The 22,605-nt window shown below is 39.4% G+C and overlaps 1 protein-coding gene across 15 annotated transcripts in view; it reads right to left on the bottom strand.

Moving 5' to 3' along the window:
• CDC14A (cell division cycle 14A) overlaps positions 1–22,605 on the bottom strand; it is a 191,366-nt gene that overhangs the window by 90,713 nt on the left and 78,048 nt on the right. For 11 of the 15 annotated variants that reach the window (XM_045036293.1, XM_045036294.1, XM_045036280.1 and 8 more), the window contains 2 exons: positions 18,046–18,112; positions 14,700–14,762 (listed from right to left, as the gene is read on the bottom strand). The exons of 1 other annotated variant lie outside the window; for it this stretch is intronic. In XM_045036293.1, coding sequence (XP_044892228.1) covers positions 14,700–14,762; positions 18,046–18,112 — 130 coding nt within the window. Of the gene's footprint in view, positions 1–14,699; positions 14,763–17,608; positions 17,788–18,045; positions 18,113–22,605 lie in introns of all 15 variants that reach the window. 3 more of the 15 variants (XM_045036289.1, XM_045036284.1, XM_045036291.1) reach the window with 3 other exon arrangements.

Raw genomic sequence — 22,605 nt, 5'->3', positions numbered from 1 at the left:
GGCTGATTTTTAGACTGGGAAACAGAAGGAGACAAGAGTGAAAACAGAGGATCATTAAACCCTCAAGTCAGCCAAGGTCTATGGCAGGAGTGGCAAACCCAAACAGCGACACGGGTCTGACAAGAGACATAAATAAAGGCAGGTGCGGGGCGCCTGGGTGGCTCAGTCGGTCAAGCGGCCGAATTCGGCTTAGGTCATGATATTGCGGTCCGTGAGTTTGAGCCCCGTGTCGGGCTCTGTGCTGACAGCTCAGAGCCTGGAGCCTGTTTCAGATTCTGTGTCTCCCTCTCTCTGACCCTCCCCCATTCATGCTCTGTCTCTCTCTGTCTCAAAAATAAATAAACGTTAAAAAAATTAAAAAAAAAAAAAGGCAGGTGCTCCTCAGCTCTGGCTAATTTAGTCACCTTGCAGGAAAGGCTAACTGAATGTGGCTGATTTTCTGAATGCATTTTCAGGTGAAATCTCTCTGTATGTAATGTTGACTATTTTAAGTTTTTAAATATTATGAAACTAAATAAAACACACCTGCGGGTCGACTTTGATCATCAGTTGTCAACCTCTGGTCTACACTCTCTAAAAGATCCTCAGAAAAGGCCTGAAGACCAGCATCCTCCCACTGCTCCATTATCTCCTCCACTGTCTTCCCTTCCCAACATGCCTCTAAACCCATGGAACACTGGGGCAGGGCTGAGGGTACCCAACATTTTGCAGGGAATTAGGACATATCTGTGCAATGCATCATAAAATACATGTGTCGCTTCTCCACATAAGCATTCTTTAGCCCACCTGCAAACCGCACCCCCCCCCCCCCCAGGCCCACCTTCTCCTCCCCATCTCCACCCTCAGGGCTCTCTAGCACTGCACAGATACCTCCCCAGGCTGGGAAGGAAGGCAGTTCTCTTTACTGGGCCAAGAGTATCCATTAAAAAAGCTCTCTCCTCCACCACTACATGGCAAAGACCTCAATGGTAGGAATATTTATCAAATACAGTCTACACTCTACCACAGGAGCTCTTAAGTATTTGTTAAATTAATTGGGAGTAATGCTATCAAGGAAACCTGGAACCTCTACTTTATTTATACTACCATTATCATTTCCCATTTTCATGAAAATCAAAAGTTAGCTGTACAATTTCTGTTTCAAACGAGATGTTTCTTTCTAGTTAGCAAAAGTTATAAAAATGAAACTTTTCATGACACTATAAATGTCTGAATTGTGTTCATCTAACTGTAATAAATAGAATATCCCCATAATTCCAGAAATAAAATCTTAGGAATACTGTGAGTGCTATCACATGCCAAGTTATATCTCAGGTATAACTATCTATTTATAACAATTTGAATAAAGAATCTAATATATAGCTCTATGATAATTAAACTTTTTCTTGTTTAAAGAAAGCAGTCTCTAATGTTCCAATATCCCTCTTAAATAATTAATAAACTTAAAACATTACTTAAAAATTCAAAAATAAAAGTATGTCCTAATCATCAAAAGGCTAAACGCAATTCTTTATGAACAGTAAAAGAAAACAGGTTTCTATGTTCACTATTTCTGTATCCTTGACCACTAGGTAAGCCTAGATAAATATATTGTGTTACGTCTGTTAATTTGGATTACAGACATCCATTTGGTTAAACAGTAACCTTTTATAATCAATCATATGGAGAAAGGCAATGGACTCACTAAGATACATTCACTCACAAAACCAAAAGAATACGTTTGCAAATCTGCCTACCCAAAAAGATAAACACTAGGTAATACTAGACTATATTCAGTAGCCTGGATAAGGCTGATGGAGTAAACGAAATTTGGGTCTCAGATCCAAATCTGAAAAAAGTTAATAAGGAAGTTACAGCTTTTAACTGACTAATGTAACATAAGCTTACTTTGTTAAGGTTCCCAAGTTAATATTTGTGCCTTCTATCACAGTGAATGATACAAATGTCAATATTTATCAATAATAAAATATTTAAGATGACACAAATTGGTTTTCTAATTAAATACACACACACACACACACACTTCAAAGAAATCTAAATCAGACAGGAACTTAAGGTACTTTCCAACCCTACCACATTTTATAAACAAACATCTCAGCAAGGGTGAGGCAAGAGGATGGTTTTACCGCTTACATTCCAAAGCCTACAGCCTACCAAGTACTACTTAGGAAAACTACACATTCTTCACTATAATAACATTTAAAAAAAAAAAAACAAAAAAACTGAATTCCTGAAACTGATACATTTAAATGTTAATATTCACTTTACTACAGGAGTCTTCAGTCTACAAAAGATTTGCCAGGTTTCTTTGAAATAGTTAACTGTGCTGGTGCATTTAAAATATCATCTGAGGGGCTCCTGCGTGGCTCAGCTGGTTAAGCATCTGACCCTTGATCTCTGCTCAGGCCTTGATCTCAGGGGTGTGAGCACAAGCCCTGCCCAGTGCGGAGCCCACTTTAAATAAATAAAAAAATAAATGTTTGGAAAACAAAGAACTCAAAGTTGCTTACAAAAAAGTAAATAGCAGTATTAAAACTGAAAAAATAGGGGCGCCTGGGTAGCTCAGTCAGTTAAGCATCTGACCCTTGATCTCTGCTCAGGCCTTGATCTCAGGGGTGTGAGCACAAGCCCCACCCCGTGTGGAGTCTACTTTAAATAAACAAACAAACAAACAAACAAACGTATGTTTGGAAAACAAAGAACTCAAAGTTGCTTACAAAAAAGTAAATAGCAGTATTAAAACTGAAAAAATAAAAAAAGTAAAAGTAACTGACTTGAAAACATAAATTTTTACATCTAAGAAATATATCCATGCCAGTAAGGCATACCTCTGTTGTACTGGTCACAAAACATATTTTTCAGTCCAAATGCTGAAAATCAATTGGCCTTACACCACTGTAATAGACAGTAAAATAGAAAAGACAGACCTTGAGCTTAACAAGTACAGGATTGATCCCCTTTATCAACAGATAGGTTTCCTAAGACAACATGGACAAACTGTTTTTAAGCACATTTCAACATTCATTAAAACATTTGCTGAGCCTTTATTATACATTAACGACTATCACTCGGTGTCACACATAAAATAATAAAAAGTATCTTCTCTGTGATCTTAAGGAGTCTGAAAGCAAGTGGGAGTGACCAATAACAGTAATAATAATAGATGCAAATACATATTTACCACCAACTCTGTACTAGGCACTGCTCATTCAGTCCTTACAGAAATCCTATGAGGTGGGCGCTACTCTAGTCTCTATTTTACCCATTGCTACAGACTGAATGTGTGTGTCCCCTCAAAATTCACACATCAAAACCTAATCCACAATATGATGGTATGTGGAGGTGGGGTCTTTGGGAGGCGGTTAGGTCATAAGGATGGAGCCCTCACAAATGGGACAAGCATCCTTACAAAAAAGACCCCAGAGAGCTCCCTTACCCCTTCTACCATGTGAGGACCCAGGGAGAACATGGCCACAGAAGAAAGCCACCAGACACCAAATGTGCTGGTGCCTTGATCTGGGATCTTCCAGCCTCCAGAACTGTGAGAATGTTTGTTGTTTAAGCCATGCAGTCTATGGTATTTTTGTTACAGCAGCCCAAACTAAGACACCCATTTAAAAAAAAATAAAGAGTTGCATTAAACTTTGAAACGTGGGGCGCCTGGGTGGCTCAGTCAGTTGAGCGTCCAACTTTGGCTCAGGTCATGATCTCATGTCTGTGGGTTTGAGCCACACATCAGGCTCTGTGCTAACAGCTCAGAGCCTAAAGCCTGCTTCAGATTCTCTGTCTCCCTCTCTCTCTGCCCCTTCCCTGCTCACTCTGTCTTTCTATCTCTCAAAAATAAACATTAAAAAAAAAGTGCTATAATAGAAGTATGTAAGAGGTTTAACAGTGGCACAAGACTATTTGAAAAATCAAAAAGAACTAAAAGTCTCTTTTTATTCATTAAAAAGCACCTTCCTTGGGGCGCCTGGGTGGCTCATTCGGTTGAGTGTCCGACTTCAGCTCAGGTCATGATCTCACAGTTTGTGGGTTCAAGTCCCGCATCAGGCTCTGTGCTGACAGCTTGCTCGGAGCCTGCAGCCTGCTTCAGATTCTGTGTCTCCTTCTCTCTCTCTCTGCCCCTCCCCCGCTAATGCTCTATCTCTGTCTCTCAAAAATAAATAAATGTTAAAAAAAAATTTTTAATAAAAGCAACTTCCTTATATTTTCCTAACTTCTAAAACAATAAAATAGTGTTGATGGTATAGTTGTATTACATAAACACAAATATGCTGCAGTGATTGGTACTTTATGTGCTTAAAGCAAAGCAAATATTTGAGTTATTTGGTTTAAATTAAAATGGCATGCCATCTGGCATCTTAAATAATCAAACTCTAGATTATTAATTTAGATTTGCTGTTGAGAGACAGTGTGGTGGAGGGAAAGAGGAGGGCCCCATGTGGATGACTGTTTCACCTCTGCTCTCTCCAGCTGGGGTGGGGAGACACTGATGGTAGAAAACACTTAGTGGAGGGGCTGGGTGGCTCAGTGGGTTGAGCATCTGATTCTTGGTTTCAGCTCAGATCATGATCTCACAGTTCTCGAGATCGAACCCTGCATCAGGCTCTGCACTGAGAGCATGGAACCTACTTAGGATTCTCTCTCTCCCTCTCTCTGCCCCTCCCCTGCTCACTCTCTCCCTCTTTCTCAAAATAAATAAATAAACTAGAAAAAAAAAAAAAACACTTAGGGGACTGCTCCAGCAGCTCAAACCAATGACGCCTCTGCTGATGCAGCCACAGGGAGCACAAACCCAGTGTAAGTTTGCAGGTGCCCTCCAGTGCTCAAGACATGATTATTTGAGGCCACCAGCACATACACGATTGTTGAAAATTGGAAACAGGGGCGCCTGGGTGGCTCAGTCGGTTAAGCGGCCGACTTCGGCTTGGGTCACGATCTCACGGTCCGTGAGTTCGAGCCCCGCGTCGGGCTCTGGGCTGATGGCTCAGAGCCTGGAGCCTGTTTCGGATTCTGTGTCTCCCTCTCTCTGCCCCTCCCCTGTTCATGCTCTGTCTCTCTCTGTCTCAAAAATAAATAAACGTTAAAAAAAATTAAAAAAAAAAATTGGAAACAGGTGCCCTCACCCATGAAGAGTGTGTTCAACCACAAACCAGAACCCTAGAGAGCAGCAGCATTTCAGGTGGATAAAGGAAGAGAAAGTACTTGCAAAGGAGACTGAGAAGGATAGCCAGAGACTCAAGGAAGAGAAAAGCAAGAGATGGATCCTTACAAGTTACGGAAGGAAAGTGAGTATCCAGAATTAGAGAGTGGCCACAGGATAAATTAAGTAGCAAGAAGACCAAACACAACCATCTGGTTTTGCTAACTTTTGTATTAGCAAGGACAGGTCCAGCAGACTCACAAAAGTAAAGACCAGACCATAATCAACTAATGACTGAATAATAACAGAGTCAAGACTGCTCACTTAAGAAGCTTGGAGGTAAAAGAAAGGATAGAAACCAAACAGCAATTAAAGAGGAAGGAAAAAACCATGGGAAATTTCTTAGGACAAGGTAGACCTCAAAACATTTTATAGAGTCAACCAACATGACCTTTGAGCCAGCAATAGGTGTAATGGATTAACAGATGTGGAAACACTGGGTGCCTCCACATTTGCAGGTGCAGTGTCCAGGAAGGAATTTTGCTTCCTTGAACTTGTAGCCTTTGAGTGGTATACTCAATACTACAAGATAGCCCCAGGGAAATGCTTCTAATAGTTCTTTGAGTAGTCAAATCACTGTGGGAGGCATACCTCCACAGTTCTTCCAGGTGGTCAGGACATGCTCACATACCTGCATTCTGGAGCTTGCTTGACCCCAGTCCTATGGTAGGAATTCACAATTACAAGGGCAGAAATTCACATTTTTCCAGTTCCATAATCCATGAACAAGAGGGCAGACTAAGCAAGCAGCACCGAGATTACATTCTAGTTTGTTCTACAAACTCTAACCCAAAGCAGTCTTGAAACATCATACCTTAGGTGTTCAACAGCATTGAGACCTGCTGTTGACCTGAGGTGACACACTGAGCAAAGGAAAACCCAACAAATGTTATCAGTTCTCAAGGTACATACAAAAAAGCATCCTCAGGAGTCTACACCACCTGGTCAGTTTGACAATTTACTTATTAACAGCAATGAAGGATGACAAAGTCAACCTGGAGACAGTCTCTGCTCATATATTAAACTAAACTGATGTTACATGGACTCCCTGCTTGAAGATTATAATCCCTAGCAATCCTGTGTTACAAATAACTGGTTAAAAAAAATCTCACTATTAGAACACAGACTGGCTGGTAATGAAAGAATGAAACATCATTTATTGATGCTGTCTACCATAGTTAATACCTTTTTCCCTTGGAGTGTTACTACAAAATCAGAATGAATTCTTAATTAATAAATCTTGGTCACTTTCATTAGAAAGTAGTTATTTTTAGCAAATTATATAAAATATTTTGAAATACGCTACACTCCTGTTTTTAGTATGCATTCGGTCATGTCTTTATTCTTTCATTTTACAAACATTCAATGACTGCCCACTATGAGCATTCTATGCTACTGGTTACTTACTCAGACAAAGATGAGTAAGACTCGGTTCCTGACCTCAAGTAGCCAGAGTGCAGGGAAGACACAGATGTGTAAATAGAGCATCAAGCAACACTGTGTGAGAAGAGCTCCCACAGAGCTAAGAATAACTTAGACACATGCACATAAATATGGTGGGCAGGAAAGAAGGGATCACAGGCAGGAGTGGGGAACAAGAGCATGCCGGAAGGCACAAAAGCATGCAGCTGCGAAGCCCATGAAGGACTTAACATAAGAGACTGATATAATCAGACACAATTTCTAAAACATATACTCCGATAGTAATATGAACACTTGATGGAAGAGGCCCAAGAGTCAACAAAGACCCTTGGGACACCCAGGTGGCTCAGTCAGTTGAGCATCTGACTCTTGATTTCAGCTCAGGTCATGATCTTACAGTTGTGGGATAGAGTCCCACATTAAGCCCCACATCAGGCTCCTTAAGATTCTCTCCTTCTGCCTCTCTCCCCTGCTGTGCTCTCTCTCTCTCTCTCTCTCTCTCTAAAATAAAATTGAAAGAAAGAAAGAAAGAAAGAAAGAAAGAAAGAAAGAAAGAAAGAAAGAAAGAAAGAAAGAAAGAAAGAAAGAAAAGGAAGGAAGGAAGGAAGGAAGGAAGGAAGGAAGGAAGGAAGGAAGGAAGGAAGGGAAAGAGAAAAGGAAGGAAGGACCCATTCCCAGACATGCAGAATTGACCAATGCTTCCTTATAAACAGTTCCCACATGGGCTACATTATAATGTGGCTAAGATAATGTGAAATCACCTTCTAGAATAGCAATGCTCTTTTACCTAAAGAATACCCTGTAGGTGAAAATAGCAATAAAAATGACTTACTGCTAGAAAAATCACTAGAATATCTCAGGAGCAAAATTTTCCACATTCAGCCTGTCATGAATGAATGAGAAATTCTGTGTAGACAACTAATCTGCTCAGCAAGAAAATGGGGCTTGTGGTGAAGGTCAAACATGATAAATTCACAGAACGAGGCAGAGGGATATAGAGATTCTAAGATAGCAGATGGTAAGAATAAAGGTTCTCACCCCATACATGAAGAGATGAAATTACAGGAAACCTCTTGAGAAAGAAAAAAAAAAAAAAAAAAAGACTGGACCCAGCAAATATACTGAGCAAATAGAAGGTATTTAATAAGTGTTCAATAAACAAACTGAAAAGTAATCAACTGAAGGCCACAAAGAATGTAATGCAGCTTCTTGTCCCCCATATAACAAAAGTTTATCTGTACACCGTTATTTCTGTAGAACAAAGCTTTCCAACAAAATGTAGATCCCTGGGCAGAGACCGGGGCAGCCAGAGTCCCCTAGGCCAGTCATCAACAGCTACGGGCTATGACCACAGGGTGCTGAGCAAATATTATTTTCCATGTATGCCTTGAGGAGAGAAACAAAAGGAGGCCCTACGCAGTGACTCCACACAGGCAGTAACCAGTCTTTCTGTCACCAGGTCTGCAGTAGCCAAGCATGGCTCTAACCACGTCCATCAAGTAACCACTGTTAACGTGGTCCAGGTTTGTCAGCATGGAAAAGCAAAGGGCCAAGTCCATAATTCCAGGAAATATCCTCATACTGACAATGCTGCGTCACTGAAAGCATTTTTTTTCTCAAAAAAAGGAATGATTTATGGGGGGGGGGGAGATAAAAAGATAGTGGAAGATATAAAATAGCTCAGAGAAAGGAGTCAAAGTGATTTCGTAGTTTTTTGAAGTAGGCTTTACGTAAACTTTAAGCTCCATCTAATCTCCAAAAAGGTATTTAAGGCAATTCCTAGGGATTGCGTGGGCCAAATTCGGGTTGGGGTAATGAACATAAGCCACAGCAGTGAGGCATATCCACACGCTGCCACTGAAGCTTGTTTCCTTGCACTTCTCTCCTCCTCCCATCTCCCCAGGAAAGGGTGCTGCTGAGTTTGTCTGTGTGTGACCAACATAGACACATCATCAAAAAGGACAAGCCTTCTGGTAAACAGGAGAAAGCCCCTCGGAGACCACCAAACCACAAACTAAAGACACAACTTCAAATTCTCTTTGATAAATAACAACTGCTTAAAAGCAGCACCATTAATGATTAGTGGCGTGTAGGCAAGGCCTTATTTACCCAAGAAAGAATGTTAAAAAGGCGCCTGGGTGGCTCAGTTGGTTGGGTGTCTGACTTTTGCTCAGGTCATGATCTCACGGTTTGTGGGTTCGAGCCCTGAGTTGGGCTCTGTGCTGACAGCTCGGAGCCTGGAGCTTGCTTCAGATTCTATGTCTCCCTCTCTCTCTGCCCCCACCCCACTCATGCTCTGTCTCTCTCCCTCTCTCAAAAATAAATAAACGTTTAAAAAATTTAAAAAAAAAAAAAAAAAAGGTTGACTGAAGGCAGACTCAGTGGATGGGTGCTGTTATTTCTAGGTCTCCCAAGCAGGACATCATCCTACATGAGCAGTAACAGTATAGAGGTATGGCCAGGGTACAGCTCCTCACGTCCGCTTAGGTGCATAATTTGAATACTCAAGCTCTTTCATCTTCATTGTTGTTTGCCAGGGCAAAAGGTCTATTTCCATTTTTCAAGTGACCTGATTAATGGCTAGGTTTCGAAAGAGTGGCTGCTTTCTTAGTTCTGCGAAAACCCGAAAAGAAATCTGTTGGGAAAGTACGAATGTTTTGACACTGGTTCTTAGTAGAAGCTCTTGGACCACATTCTCACAGTTACTTCAGGGGACCTTGGTGGCCGAGCTGCCAGAACTACATCTGTTTGATCAGTGCAGACGTGAAAAATGCACAGGCAACAGCTTGGCAAGACCTGAGAGGCCACATGTCGGAAGATACTTTTGGTCATCAATTATTAATGGGCCATTTTGCAAGTCACATAAAAATAAAGCAAGAGCCTGAGATATCTTACCCCAAGCCTTCTAAATATGACAGGACCTTAACTCTTAGGTGAACAATTAGATTACCTGAAGCAAGAAGACATAACCTGTTCTGCTTATCCAAGGCTTCACGTCATTCCGAAGGACCCCGACTTTCATGGGCAAGCCTGTCCTTGTGGAATCTGCCCTCTCGCGGGGGCGCCTGGGTGGTTCAGTCGGTTAAGCGTCCGACTTCAGCTCAGGTCATGATCTCACGGTTTGTGGGTTAGAACCCTGCATCGGGCTCTGTGCTGACAGCTCAGAGCCTGGAGCCTGGAGCCTGCTTTGGATTCTGTGTCTCCCTCTCTCTCTGCCCCTCCCCTGCTTGTACTCTGTTTCTCTCTCTCTCTCAAAAATAAATAAACAAAAAATAAATAAAAAGAATCTGTCCTCTCACTACACATGGCTATTGAGCCCTTGAAATGTGACTAGTCCAAACTGAGACGTGCCATGGAGCAAACTACACACCGAGTTTTGAAGGCTTAGTCTCAAAAATACAAACGTTAAAATACATCATCAATGATTTTTATATTGATTACACGCTGAAATGATATTTTGGGTAAATTGCATTAAATAAAATATATTTAAACTAATTTCATAATTGTTTTTTTCTAAATGTGGCTACTAGAATGTTTAAAATATATATAAATACTTTTCATTATATTTCTATTGGACAGCACTGCTATAGACCCATGAATTGCTGGAAAGATGGATATAACCTTTTGCAGAATGAGCAAACGTTTATCTATAGACCTTATAAAACAAGTATTTCTCATATTCTGCTGACCTTGTCATTAACAACATTTTTTTTAATATGAAATTTATTGTCAAATTGGTTTCCATACAACAGCCAGTGCACATCCCAACAGGTGCCCTCCTCAATGCCCATCACCCACCCTCCCTCCTTCCCACCCCCATCAACCCTCAGTTTATTCTCAGTTTTTAGGAGTCTCTTATGGTTTGGCTCCCTCCCTCCCTACCTTTTTTTTCCCCTCCCCAATGGTCTTCTGTTAAGTTTCTCAGGATCCACATAAGAGTGAAAACATATGGTATCTGTCTTTCTCTGTATGACTTACTTCACTCAGCATAACACTCTCCAGTTCCATCCACATTGCTACAAAAGGCCATATTTCATTCTTTCTCATTGCTACATAGTATTCCATTATGTATATAAACCACAATTTCCTTATCCATTCATCAATTGATGGACATTTAGGCTCTTTCCATAATTTGGCTATTAACAACCTTTTTAAGTAGAGTTCTTATCATAAAGCTCCCCTTCTATCACACATAGAGATGCAGTCTCATTAATTTAGGATTTTTCTTGAGCCAATTTATATATGAAATGTAGTACAGTCAAGTAGTGCCTTTGAGGGGCACCTGGGTGGCTCAGTGGGTTAAGCCTCCAACTCTTGATTTCATCTCAGGTCAGGATCTCAGGGTTCGTGAGATTGAGCCCCATGTAGGGCGCTGTGCTGACAGCACAGAGCCTGCCTGAGATTCCCTCTCCCCCTCTCTCTCTGCCCCTCCCTGACTTGTGCTCATGCTCTCTCTCTCTCAAAATAAATAAACATTTTTTTAAAGTGTCTTTGAAAAGCTTCATCCTGACATCCCCCAATAATCTAAGATTTACATTCTCCTAATTTGCCATCAATGATAAAATTTTACTTTGAAAACCACAATGTCCCTTCAAAACTAAGCAGATAGAACTAGACGGTATTATACCAAGCAAAATAAGTCAGTCAGAGAAAGACAAATATATGATTTCACTCATGTGGAAAACAGATTAACATAAGGGAAGGGAAGCAAAAATAATATAAAGACAAGGAGGGGGACAAAACATAAGAGACTCTTAAATACAGAGAACAAACTGAGGGTTGCTGGAGGGGTTGCGGGTGGGGGGGATGGGGCTAAATGGCTAAGGGGCATTAAGGAAGACACTTGTTGGGATGAGCACTGGGTGTTATATATAGGGGATGAATCACTGGAATCTACTCCTGAAATCATTATTGCACTATATGCTAACTACCCTGGATATAAATAAAAATAAAAATAAAAATAAAAATAAAAATAAAAATAAAAATAAAAATAAAAATAAAAATATAAATACAAATGCAAATACAAATATAAATATAAATATAAATATAAATATAAATATAAATATAAATATAAATATGAAAACCACAATGTCTTCATTGGAATACCAACTTTGCTGGGGCAAATGGAATATGTGAATCTAGCTATCCCCCACGTTCAGCAAATGTCCAGAGTCACTAAAGCAGGTGGGAGAACAGTGAGAGAAATTATGACAAGAAAGGATTAGGCCCACAGATTGTCAAAAAGAGAGTTCCTTTATTTATTCAGTAAGCAGCATTTATGAAATGCTCACTCCCTGACAATCATGCTTCTATTTGTGATTTTCTTTTCCTAGGCTTAATGATAGAATGGACATATCATTCTCAAAAACGGAAGTAATTTGACAGAAAATGTCAAATGTTCACCAACTGCCACCTGTCTCTCATTACCTGACTTTTGTTGTTATTGTTGTTGTTTATTCAGGTGAGGATATGACCACATTCTTAACAGATTTTTTTGGTTGGCTGGTTGGTTGGTTGGTTGGTTGGTTGGTTGGTTTGCAAGAATGAAACTGTACTGTTTCAGGTTTTTCAACAGCTTTCCAACTACTTCTCAACATCAACATTAAAGTTTAAAAAAAAAGATGAAGGAATAAGTAAAGTATCAACTAATTTTCTCTCTTTATTGTGCTATTTGTTCCTTCTTCTCCCTCTTGAATCCCCACCCCAATACCTTCTTTTAATGGAAATGGCTTTTGTTTTCTGCCATAGAATGTTCTCCATGCTCATATACATGGAACATGAAACTTAACAAATTTGGAAGCCCACTTTAAGAATATAAAATTATGGGGGAGCCTGGGTGGCTCAGTCGGTTAAGCATCCAACTTCGGCTCAGGTCATGATCTCAAGGTCCATGGTTCAAGCCCCGCATTGGGCTCTGTGCTGACAGCACAGAGCCTGGAAGCTGCTTTGGATTTTGTGTCTCCCTCTCTCTCTGCCTCCCCCACCCCACTCATGCTCTGTCTCTCTCGAAAAAAAAATAATTAAAATAATTAAATATACACACACACACACACACACACACACACGCACACATATATATAATAATGAATATAAAATTAGGTATAGGACCTTTCTTTTTTTTAAGTAGGCTCCATACCAATGTGGGGCTTGAACTCATGACCCTGAGATTAAGAGTCACATGCTCTGCCAACTGAGCCAGCCAGGCACCCCTTAAAATTAGGTATAGGACCCTAAAAGGTGCCCATGCAAGTGGGGGGGGGTCTCTAAAATTTAAGCTTTGTTAGCTTCATAGGAAATAGCTCTGCTCATATAATACAGACATAATATATGTATATGCAGGGTTTGAGGGGCGGATTCTTTGGTCATTACTAAAATGCCATGATAACAATGCTTTTGTGGTTAAAAAAAATACTTAAGGCTTTTAATAAATTGCACTAAACTTATTAATAAATTTAGCACTATTTATTGATTTGAGAAGTAGCAGCTCTATGATGTTAAAACTTTCTACCCAAGAACTCAGTATAAATTTTTCTCCTTAGTCATGTCCCAAAGAATTTGCAATCCAATAAGAAAAAATAAAAGTTTGTACACAAAGAGCCACGATACAGGACAAGTGGAAAGTACAAATTGTAACATGTGAAACTGAAGAGAGAAAATACTCAAGAGAGTAAGAGCTGATCTGTGTAGATCTGGCACGCATGAAATGGAGGAGGGGAACCGTTAAAGGAGATGGGCACCTGGCAGAAAGGAAGCTCGGCCAGGGCACAGGGACACCCAAGAAGCAGTAAATACGCAGCTCGGTGGGGCTGGCATGCAAAGGGCACACGGTGAGCAAAGTGAGACAAGGAGAGCAAGAGGGCTGGAGCCCATCCATGCTAAGAATGCCAGGACAGAGGACTCTATCCTCAATTCTGCAGGGCAGTGCAGTTTGGGGCCAAGACAGGCCAAGACGAGAGCTCTGTTTTAAGATCAGTCAGTCAAGTGGGTGCAAGACCAATAGGAGAAGGGCCAGGGCTCATTAGAGTGGTTACCATAGTCTACGACAGAGGGTGTGAGACCTGCGCCAGAGTGAAAGAAGTAGAACCGAAAGGACAGGAAAGATGAAACACACCACAGGGCACCAGCAATGAGAATGCAACTACTGGTTAGATCAGGGCGGGAAAGAGAAGTGTTTCTGTTCTTATGCCTGAGTGAACAGCAGGATGGTGGTGCCATTAATACAGAAGAATGAAGCGGAAGACCATGTTTGAATGAAAGACAGTCAATTTCTTTTCACATGTTATATGTGAAGGTTAACATGTAAGCAGGCTATCCAAACAGACATCCTGAACTAGAGCCCAAAGTGGGAGGGCTGCCCTCTCTTGCTAAGGAGGGGGACACATTTCACAACTCCTCTGGAGGACCCCAACAGAAGAGCTCCCTTTCATAGAATGTTGAGCCTACTCACATTCTGCAGGCTTCTCATCTTCCAGAGAAACTCACTGCTTCTAGACTCTTCCTCCTCCTACTCAGAAAGTGTTCTCCTTTAACATCTTAGAGCACAGCCTAGCTGGGACAGCCCTTGACTAAACTCTGCATCGTTGAGCAGGCAAGACATTATTCAAAAGCTTTGTGATGCCACAGGAAAAAAAATTCACCCAACCCATAGAACTAGGTAAATTCAGCCATATTTCAAAATAAAATTTATGCAGCAGAAACCAATACAAGGCAAAAGTCCAATTTTGTTTTAGACAGAACCTGAATTTTTAAAATAACAGCAACTCAGTTTCACTACCAAACTACACTTTGAAATTATTTTTTCTTATAAACTAAATGTGCAAAGTAATTACTAATAGAGGTTTGATACGAGAATATTATAGATACGATATTTTCCCAAACTAAAATTTGGGTGACTGCTGGTTCAAAGGTAATAGCCAAAGCTGAAAGGACAAAACTGACAGCTATGGAAAATGCCAGAATGCGTTTATTTTAGCAGTCACTAAATTTGCAATACTTGAGTGTTGGGGGGTGGTGGGGTACAGGGGATTTTAATTAACATGAAGTTATATCTTGCAAAACATTAAAATGTACAAACCTCATAATGTTCATATTCATCCACATCAAATGTCTCAAAGTCAAAAAATCCATGTTGTAATCCCTAAAAGCAGAACTTGAATTAGTTTTTCCACACCAAATTGATAACTTTTAGCCATTCCTGCTCACAAATGACCCTCACTAACCTGAAGGAAAAAGCTTGAAACCTTTCATTTATAACACCTATCTAGAAATCATCTAATATTAGTAATTTTGCTTTGAGACTTTCTTACAAGTGGGACTGAACACTCAGAAAAACATGAAAATATGTCCTGCAAAACGGATCTAGAGTCCTAATTTACATTGTTTTGTGTGTAAATAAATTAATTATGTATATAGGGGTGTCTGGGTGGCTCAGTCGGTTAAGCGTCTGACTTCGGCTCAGGTCATGATCTCACAGTTTGTGAGTTTGAGCCCCAAGTCAGGCTCTGTGCTAACAGCTCAGAGCCCGGAGCCTGCTTCGGATTCTGTGTCCCGCCTCTCTCTTTGCCCCTCCCTCACTTGTGCTCTGTCTCTCTCTGTCTCTCAAAAATAAGTAAATGTAAAAAAAATTTTTTTAATAAATTAATTAATTATGTATATAAAATGGAGCATACTAGCAAATATATAGTTAAAACCCATTTGGGAATGACGCAATTAATTCATATCAAACCATGACAGAATACCTAACAGTGATTACCTTTTCAGATAGGAGAAGAAAAATCAAATTTGTAGGTGCTTTTATTTTCCTTTCAGCATTAATGAGATACTTAGCAAAAAGGGCATTTTTACTCAATAGGCCCTTATTTGTCCCTGCTTTGAGAGAATTTGTTTTACAGTAATAGTTTCTGACAGAGTACAAGTGTACTAGACTGCTCTTACACTTTAGAGGAAGAGCTGATATTTTTAACAACACAAAGAAAACGTGCATTACTCCTTTTCAAAACGATCCAGCTTGCTCAGATATAATATTTTGAAGAGGACAGAGTCTCTTCTTTTATGTCATGAAGCTATACAAATTATAATAGAGTACAAACCCACAGTTGCTTTTAAAAATTATGTATTCAAGTCATTAAAAATAGGAGAAACTGTTAAGCCAAGCTGTGGTGCATCTGTATTTGAAAATATTTTACAGACCAGTATTTTCCAAAATGCAGAGCATGGACCACCTGCAGCAGAAGCACTGACGGTAACTTAGATCTAAAATACCAATTCCTAAACCCCATGCCAGAACTATTAAATGTGATTCTTTAGGGGTAGGACCAGTATTTTAACATGCCTTCTAGGTGATTCTTACACTCGATAAGGTCCGACAACACTGTTTTGTCGACCCCTACCATTAAGAGCAAAACAAGTTGTTTACATTATTTCACCTTTAAACAAAGCAACTCAGTTGATTCCAGTGAAAGCAGTGAGAAGAGTAAACCCTGAGCTATAACCTTCCTTCCTTTCTCTTCATTTAAAGTGTGGGTTTGTGTATGTTTCTGTGTATAGTTCACACACATATGAACTATGCGTGTGATGATGCCCATACAACAAAATCACAAAGATATGCTTCCTAAGAAGGTAACACTGCAGCTGTAAACTGTCTGCACTCTTAGGGGGCATGGTACTCATTGCCAAAAAAATTGCCCAGACCATGATGGCTTGTATAAGAGAGTGTGCAGGGGGGTAATGTGTCTCAGTCGCTTAAAGACATGTTGAACACTCTATTAGGTCTTTCTAAAATCTCATCTACATTCAGGTAATATTAACCCAAACATTTGATGAAACAAGAAATTTACAGAAGATGTTTTTCATGAACAAAGTACAGCTTCCCTCTATAACAGGAAGGATGTCATAAATTTCTATATCGAGTTACCAAGTTACCATAACAGGTGGGGATATTCCAGGGTGAACTCTTTCTGAACTTCATAAATTTATAAAAGAAACAGCCTGTACCAGATGGCAGAATAGGCGAAATAATAATAACAATAAAAATAACAACAATAACAATAAACAAATTACTTTCTTTCCCTCAGGCATTTTTTTAAATGCTATAATTAGGGTTCTTAACTTGTGTTACTAGAAGTCTATGTTGGTGACATTATTTGTGGGGTGGGCTAGAGTATTTTGACAGTTTTTAAGTGAAAAGAAAAATATTTGAAAACTATTTTAAAGTCTTACAGAGTTTAAATTCATTTTTAAATGAAATATCAAAGTCAAAAAACATACATAAAACAACAAGGATATTTATCATACCAATATTCTCAACTCAAAATGTAGCAATTATATTATATTATTATATTATATTATATTATATTATATTATATTATATTATATTATATCATATCATATCATATCATATTATATTACACCATATTATACTACATTATGGTAGAGAAAAGAAACTGGAACAAGAATCACTGCCGATAGTGTGTTTACAGTCCTTGCCAATGGATTCTGCAACATGTACATTCCTGACTGATAAATCATGGCTGCATGTTCAAGATGGAATGATGCACTTTGAACCTTCAAATTCACACTACAACGTGCATGACTTCTCAGTAAATTAGTGCTTCTAGAACACATTCTTAAAATTCTCAAAAATATTTTAGATTAACTTCTCCATTATATATATGAATAACTAAATAACTATGCCTCTAAACTATACATACAGTGCATCAAATCACCCAGGGGGATTGTTCAAACAGACTGCAGGGCCCCACTACCACAGTTTATGGTTCAATCAGTCTTGGATGGGACCGAGAATTTCATCTCTAACAAGTCCCACGCTTTGACAAACCATTGATTCATAACATACCCTTGATATGGTAGGGAAATCTGAGTTAATTAGCCCTGCTAAGAACTCCCTGTGGCTCTGAAACTGACTTCACCTCTCTGGGGTTGTTTCCTTGTCTATAAAGATGAGATAATATCTGGCCTACTTACTACTTCACAGAGGTGTAATAATATCCAGGTAGGAAACCAACATGGAAATGTTCTCCACACTGACAGAGGTGTGGGTTGGCTTCCTGTCTCTCCCACACCAAGCTCTAGCTTGATAAGGAAGCTGAACCAGTGACAAAGCAATGTCACAGGCAGAGCAGCAGATAGGAGTGATCCATCTGCTGGGGAAAAGAAATAATTTAAATGAGAAAAGGAAATCCCTTCTACCTCAATAAGGAGTTACAGAGTTACCCACAGACACCCCTTCAATTTGTCCAACAATCTATATTTTACAGATCAATCATTGTTCAAGAAGTGGAAAGCCTTCTGCTTACTGCCTGTCCTCTCTTCTCTCCAATGAAAAACAAGAATATTGACATTATTCCTTTCTCGTATTTTGAAACTACTGTGTCAACTACAGTAAGGAGAATTATTATTACCTTTCTGATTCCCTGCAAACAGTCGAGGATGGTGAGATTGTAAGTGCAATTTCCAAAGGAAGCATCCCTATAAATACACACACACACACACACAAAAACAAAACAAAAAAACAATACTAAAAATGTACATTCAGAATATTCAAATAAGACAATACCAAAGACAATTGAAGATATGCTTGTTTGGCTTCACAGCTGTCAACATGGTAAATTTATGCAACACATCAGATACTACTAGTTAACTACTCTTACATCTTAACTGAAGCATTTCTGAAACTGCTTTAATCCAATAAGCATAATTAATAAGAAAAGCAAATTCAAGAGCCTGAGCTCACAAGTCAGATTGCCTTCATTCAAGTTCCAACTCTGCCACATACTGGCTGGGACCTTGAACAACTTATTTTACTTCTGTGAGTCTCGGTTTCCCATCTCTGAAATGATGTTACTGATGGTATTTACCATTTACAGGATTATTGTCAGATTACATTTAATAAGTGGAAGTCCTGGAGCGCCTGGGTGGCTCAGCTGGTTAAGTCGTCAAGTCTTGATTTCGGGTCAGGTCATGACCTCATGGTTTGTGGGGTCGAGCCCCACACTGGGCTCTGCACTGACAGCACAGACCCTGCTTGGGATTCTCTCTCTACCTCTCTCTCTGTCCCTCCCCTGCTTGTTCTCTCTCTCTCAAAATAAATAAATAAACTTAAAAAAAAGAAAAATAAATGGAAAGTCCTTCATATAAGAGCCTGGCACATAGGAAGCACCTAAGGAATATTATGGTTTTTCTTGGTATTATTACCAATGACCTGAACTGTTCCATTAAGTAAAAGATTTATAATCACCAATGGTATTCTCAGAGAGGAACAACCACTTATCAGGAATATGGTAACTACAAGCATAAAAATGTAAGGAGGACAATGTAGGCAGGTCAACAGAAGCTAGCTGCTATTTTCCTGGATTAAATGACACCCCTCCTATCTACCCTCCCCCCCCAAAAAAAACAAAAAAACTATGGAAAAAGCAGTCATTCTTCCAAACAATCTCCTCTCAGGATCCAGGAGAACTTCTAATGCACCATGAAGTGTTGTATCAAAAGGAGTGGGAACCTACTGCACTGAAAATTGAGTACTTCATACTTTATTTAAGTTTTTAGAGCAACCTGCTTTAGGCAACATAAAACTGAAGTATCAAGTTCAGGTGAGGTTAAGCAAGAACTGGCACTGGAGCTTTAACACTAGCAATGTTCCAAGGTGTCCAAGGCAAGAAACTTGACCTCCAGGCTCTCAGTCTCTCTGCCCAGCCCCCAATGCTGACCCGAAGGAATAGAGCTGTCAGGCACCTGCCAATGGCAAAGTCGAAGGCACCACACAAAGTTGGTTCAAGGGCAGCAGTAGGGAAGGTGCCAGAAGATGATGCTCCATGGGGAGAAAAGGACCTTTAAGTGCTTTAACATATAATTAACATAAAACTGAGTTTTATATCACCCAATGTAACTTGAACCTATGGCTGCTAAGTCATGAATTAAAATGAAGCTTCAATGTCACTGGATTTCAACATCCTGATAACCTAATATAAAAATAGGAAGTAAGCAAAGCAACTTAAAAGAAATGTTTAAGTTCTGAAGCTTCAAAGTTTTTTGTTTGCTGAAGCCTCGCTCAACAAGGGGCTTAAACCCATGACCCTGATATCAAGACCTGAGCTGCTTAATCGACTGAGCCACCCAGACGCTCTTAAAACTTCAAAGTTAACCTACGTTAATAGGAAGGATTATTCTACATATGTAAATCTGATTTCAAGACATTTTTTTAATGCTATCTGAACTCATGGGTCAGTGCAAAGCAAAGTAGCCCCTTTTCCAAATATCATGTAAAGACAAACCATGTATTAAAAAGCAAATTTTAATGGACTAAACCAGAGAAAGGTATAGCTTGGGATCTAAGACAAAATAGCAGTTTATATAAAGAATCACATACTCCTTTGCAGGCACTTGTCTCTTTGGGTCAAGGTTTCAGAATGTTTCATGTGTCATGGACCCCTTAGAAATCTGATGAAGCTTGTGAACCCCTCTTCTCAGAATGATGTTTTTAAATGAATAAAATTAAATATATATGAATAACAGAAGACTAATTCGATTAAATTTATCAAAATATTAAAAAAATAATTTATAAGACATATTTAATTATTTACTGTTTTATTAATATGTAACAAGACCTAGTAGGTCTAGTGATGACTATAATTTTGAAGAAGGAATGAACATAAATAAGAGATATGAAATATATAAGATGCATGTAAAAATTATAATGGGATATAAAAATGTCTGTAATTTCTATTGTGACATTCATATTGCTAATACTACTATAGTTTATTTCCAACATTTATAATTGAATATAATTAAGATAAGTGAAAACAAAGACACTTTTTGTCATCCAAACTCAGTGACTCTCTGAACTATCTCTGCAGACCCAAGATTAAAAATCACTACTTCACTAAAGAAAAAATAAAACAAAAACAAAAACTTTCTTATTTAAAATAGTAAAACAATTTTAAGAACTGGAGGTGCTCTTATTCTCTGAAGTATATTTTCCCATGCCTAGACTCACCTAAATGAATTCACATAGGTAAGTCATAGAAATGCTCCAGACCCAGTCTTTCTGACTGTCTGCAAACTTTGGTGAGACTGTCATGATATCTCTTGGCCTATCACAGCCACAAGTTTTACCAGTGACTGAAAAGAGAGCTCTGGTGACCTGGTGATCAAATCTATAGACCTGAGAGAGGAAGACGAGTTAACATGCCATGTGACAGAATTAGGATATAAAGCGGTCACAGCAGGATGGAAAGACAGGTAGAAATTTACAGCGTGAAATATAATAAGGGATGCAATAAAATTAGGTCACATTCTCAGAACTGGGGAGAGGAGATGACATACCAAAGGACATTACACCCATTCCTCAGGAGAATTAATCCTCATGACAGCCGCACAAGGACAAATAGGTTCCCAAACCTGCCTCCATACTGAGCAGAAGAAATGGCTTATTAGTGGAACCTGGCTCCTACTTAGACAAAGGAGAGCAGCTATAAAAGTGAACAGACACAAAAACATGTTATATGTTCTCTGGGGGGAAAAAGTGAGAGAAAGAGAAGGTAGAGATGGCAGACTGAACACATGTATCTACCAAATCCACACTAAAAAGAGAATTTTGAAAGGCTTTTTAAGAAAGAAATCCAACAAGCTCAGGGAGAATAAGAGAGCAGAAGATAGCAATAAAATTGTGAAAGCTGGAAATCAGAGGAGTGATAGTAAATTAGAAAACCAAGAAAAGGGAATATTAAGGTGACAAGCCAGAGAATCCACCTAATTAATACTAGAAATGTCCCATAAGGCTCAGGAATTGGCAGCACTGGGTTCTTCTGGAGGTAGAATGAAGGAAGTGACTGACATAAGATTGAAAGTCCACTTAAGAAGCTGAGAGATTTTATTCTATAAAAGAAACATTATCTCCCATGTTACAAATCAATCTTCCCTGCTTCCCTTCCCTTCCCTCAACCACACAATACAGTCAGAAGCATCTAAGAATGATTGGCCCTGGAAGGTAGCAAGATACCTGCCCCATACTACGTTCAAGTTTGAATTGGAGGATTGCTTCAGGATTATTTTTCACCTATTTTTTTCTAAGAAATGGAGATGGTTAGGAAAATACCAGGCTCCGTTAACTACAGAAGTCCCTTTGAGTCTGAAACTGTATCATTATTCAACACAACTGATGATCACTTTCTTCTCCAGGTGTATCTCCTCTGGGTCCTTCCCAACAGAATTTAAACACTTTCAGGTCTCTACCATCTTTAAAAGAAAAAAAAAAAAAAAAACTGTCCCAAACTTCCTTGACTCGAATCTCCCTTCAACCACCACCCTCTCTTGAGACTCCTCTTTAAAACAAGACTTCTTCAGGGGCGCCTGAGTGGCTCAGTCGGTTGAGCATCCGACTTTGGCTCAGGTCATGATCTCGCAATTCATGAGTTCAAACCCCGTGTCGGGCTCTGTGCTGACAGTTCAGAGCCTGGAGCCTGCTTCCGATTCTGTGTCTCCCTCTCTCTCTCTGCCCCTCCCCTGCTCATGCTCTGTCCCCCGCCGTCTCTTAAAAAGTAAAATAAAGCATTAAAAAAAAATTTTAAAACAAGACTTCTCTGAAGAATTACTTCTCCCCCTGCTCCATTTTCCCTCCTCTCACCTCTTAACACCCTCTGATCTGTTTCCACCCTCGTCCACACCACAAACATGTCACACTAAAGTTACCAATTATCTTCATATTGCTACGCCTGGGGGGCTTTGTTTTTAATAGAGATAAAATTCACAATTTATCCTTTTTAAAGTGTACAAGTCAGTGGTTTCTTTTAGTATATTCACAATTCTTATTACCACTAATTCCAAAAGAGCTATAGCCCCCGAAAAAGAAATTCAGTGCCCATTTACAGTGACTGCTCACTTTCCCTCCCCACTTGCAGGCAATCAGTAATCTACTTTCTGTCTCTCTGGATCTGCTTCTTCTAAACCCAGGGAACATTTCC

Source organism: Felis catus, chromosome C1 (assembly GCF_018350175.1).
Source record: "Felis catus isolate Fca126 chromosome C1, F.catus_Fca126_mat1.0, whole genome shotgun sequence".
Taxonomy (NCBI): Eukaryota; Metazoa; Chordata; class Mammalia; order Carnivora; family Felidae; genus Felis; species Felis catus.
This window is presented reverse-complemented; position numbering and strand designations above follow the sequence as displayed.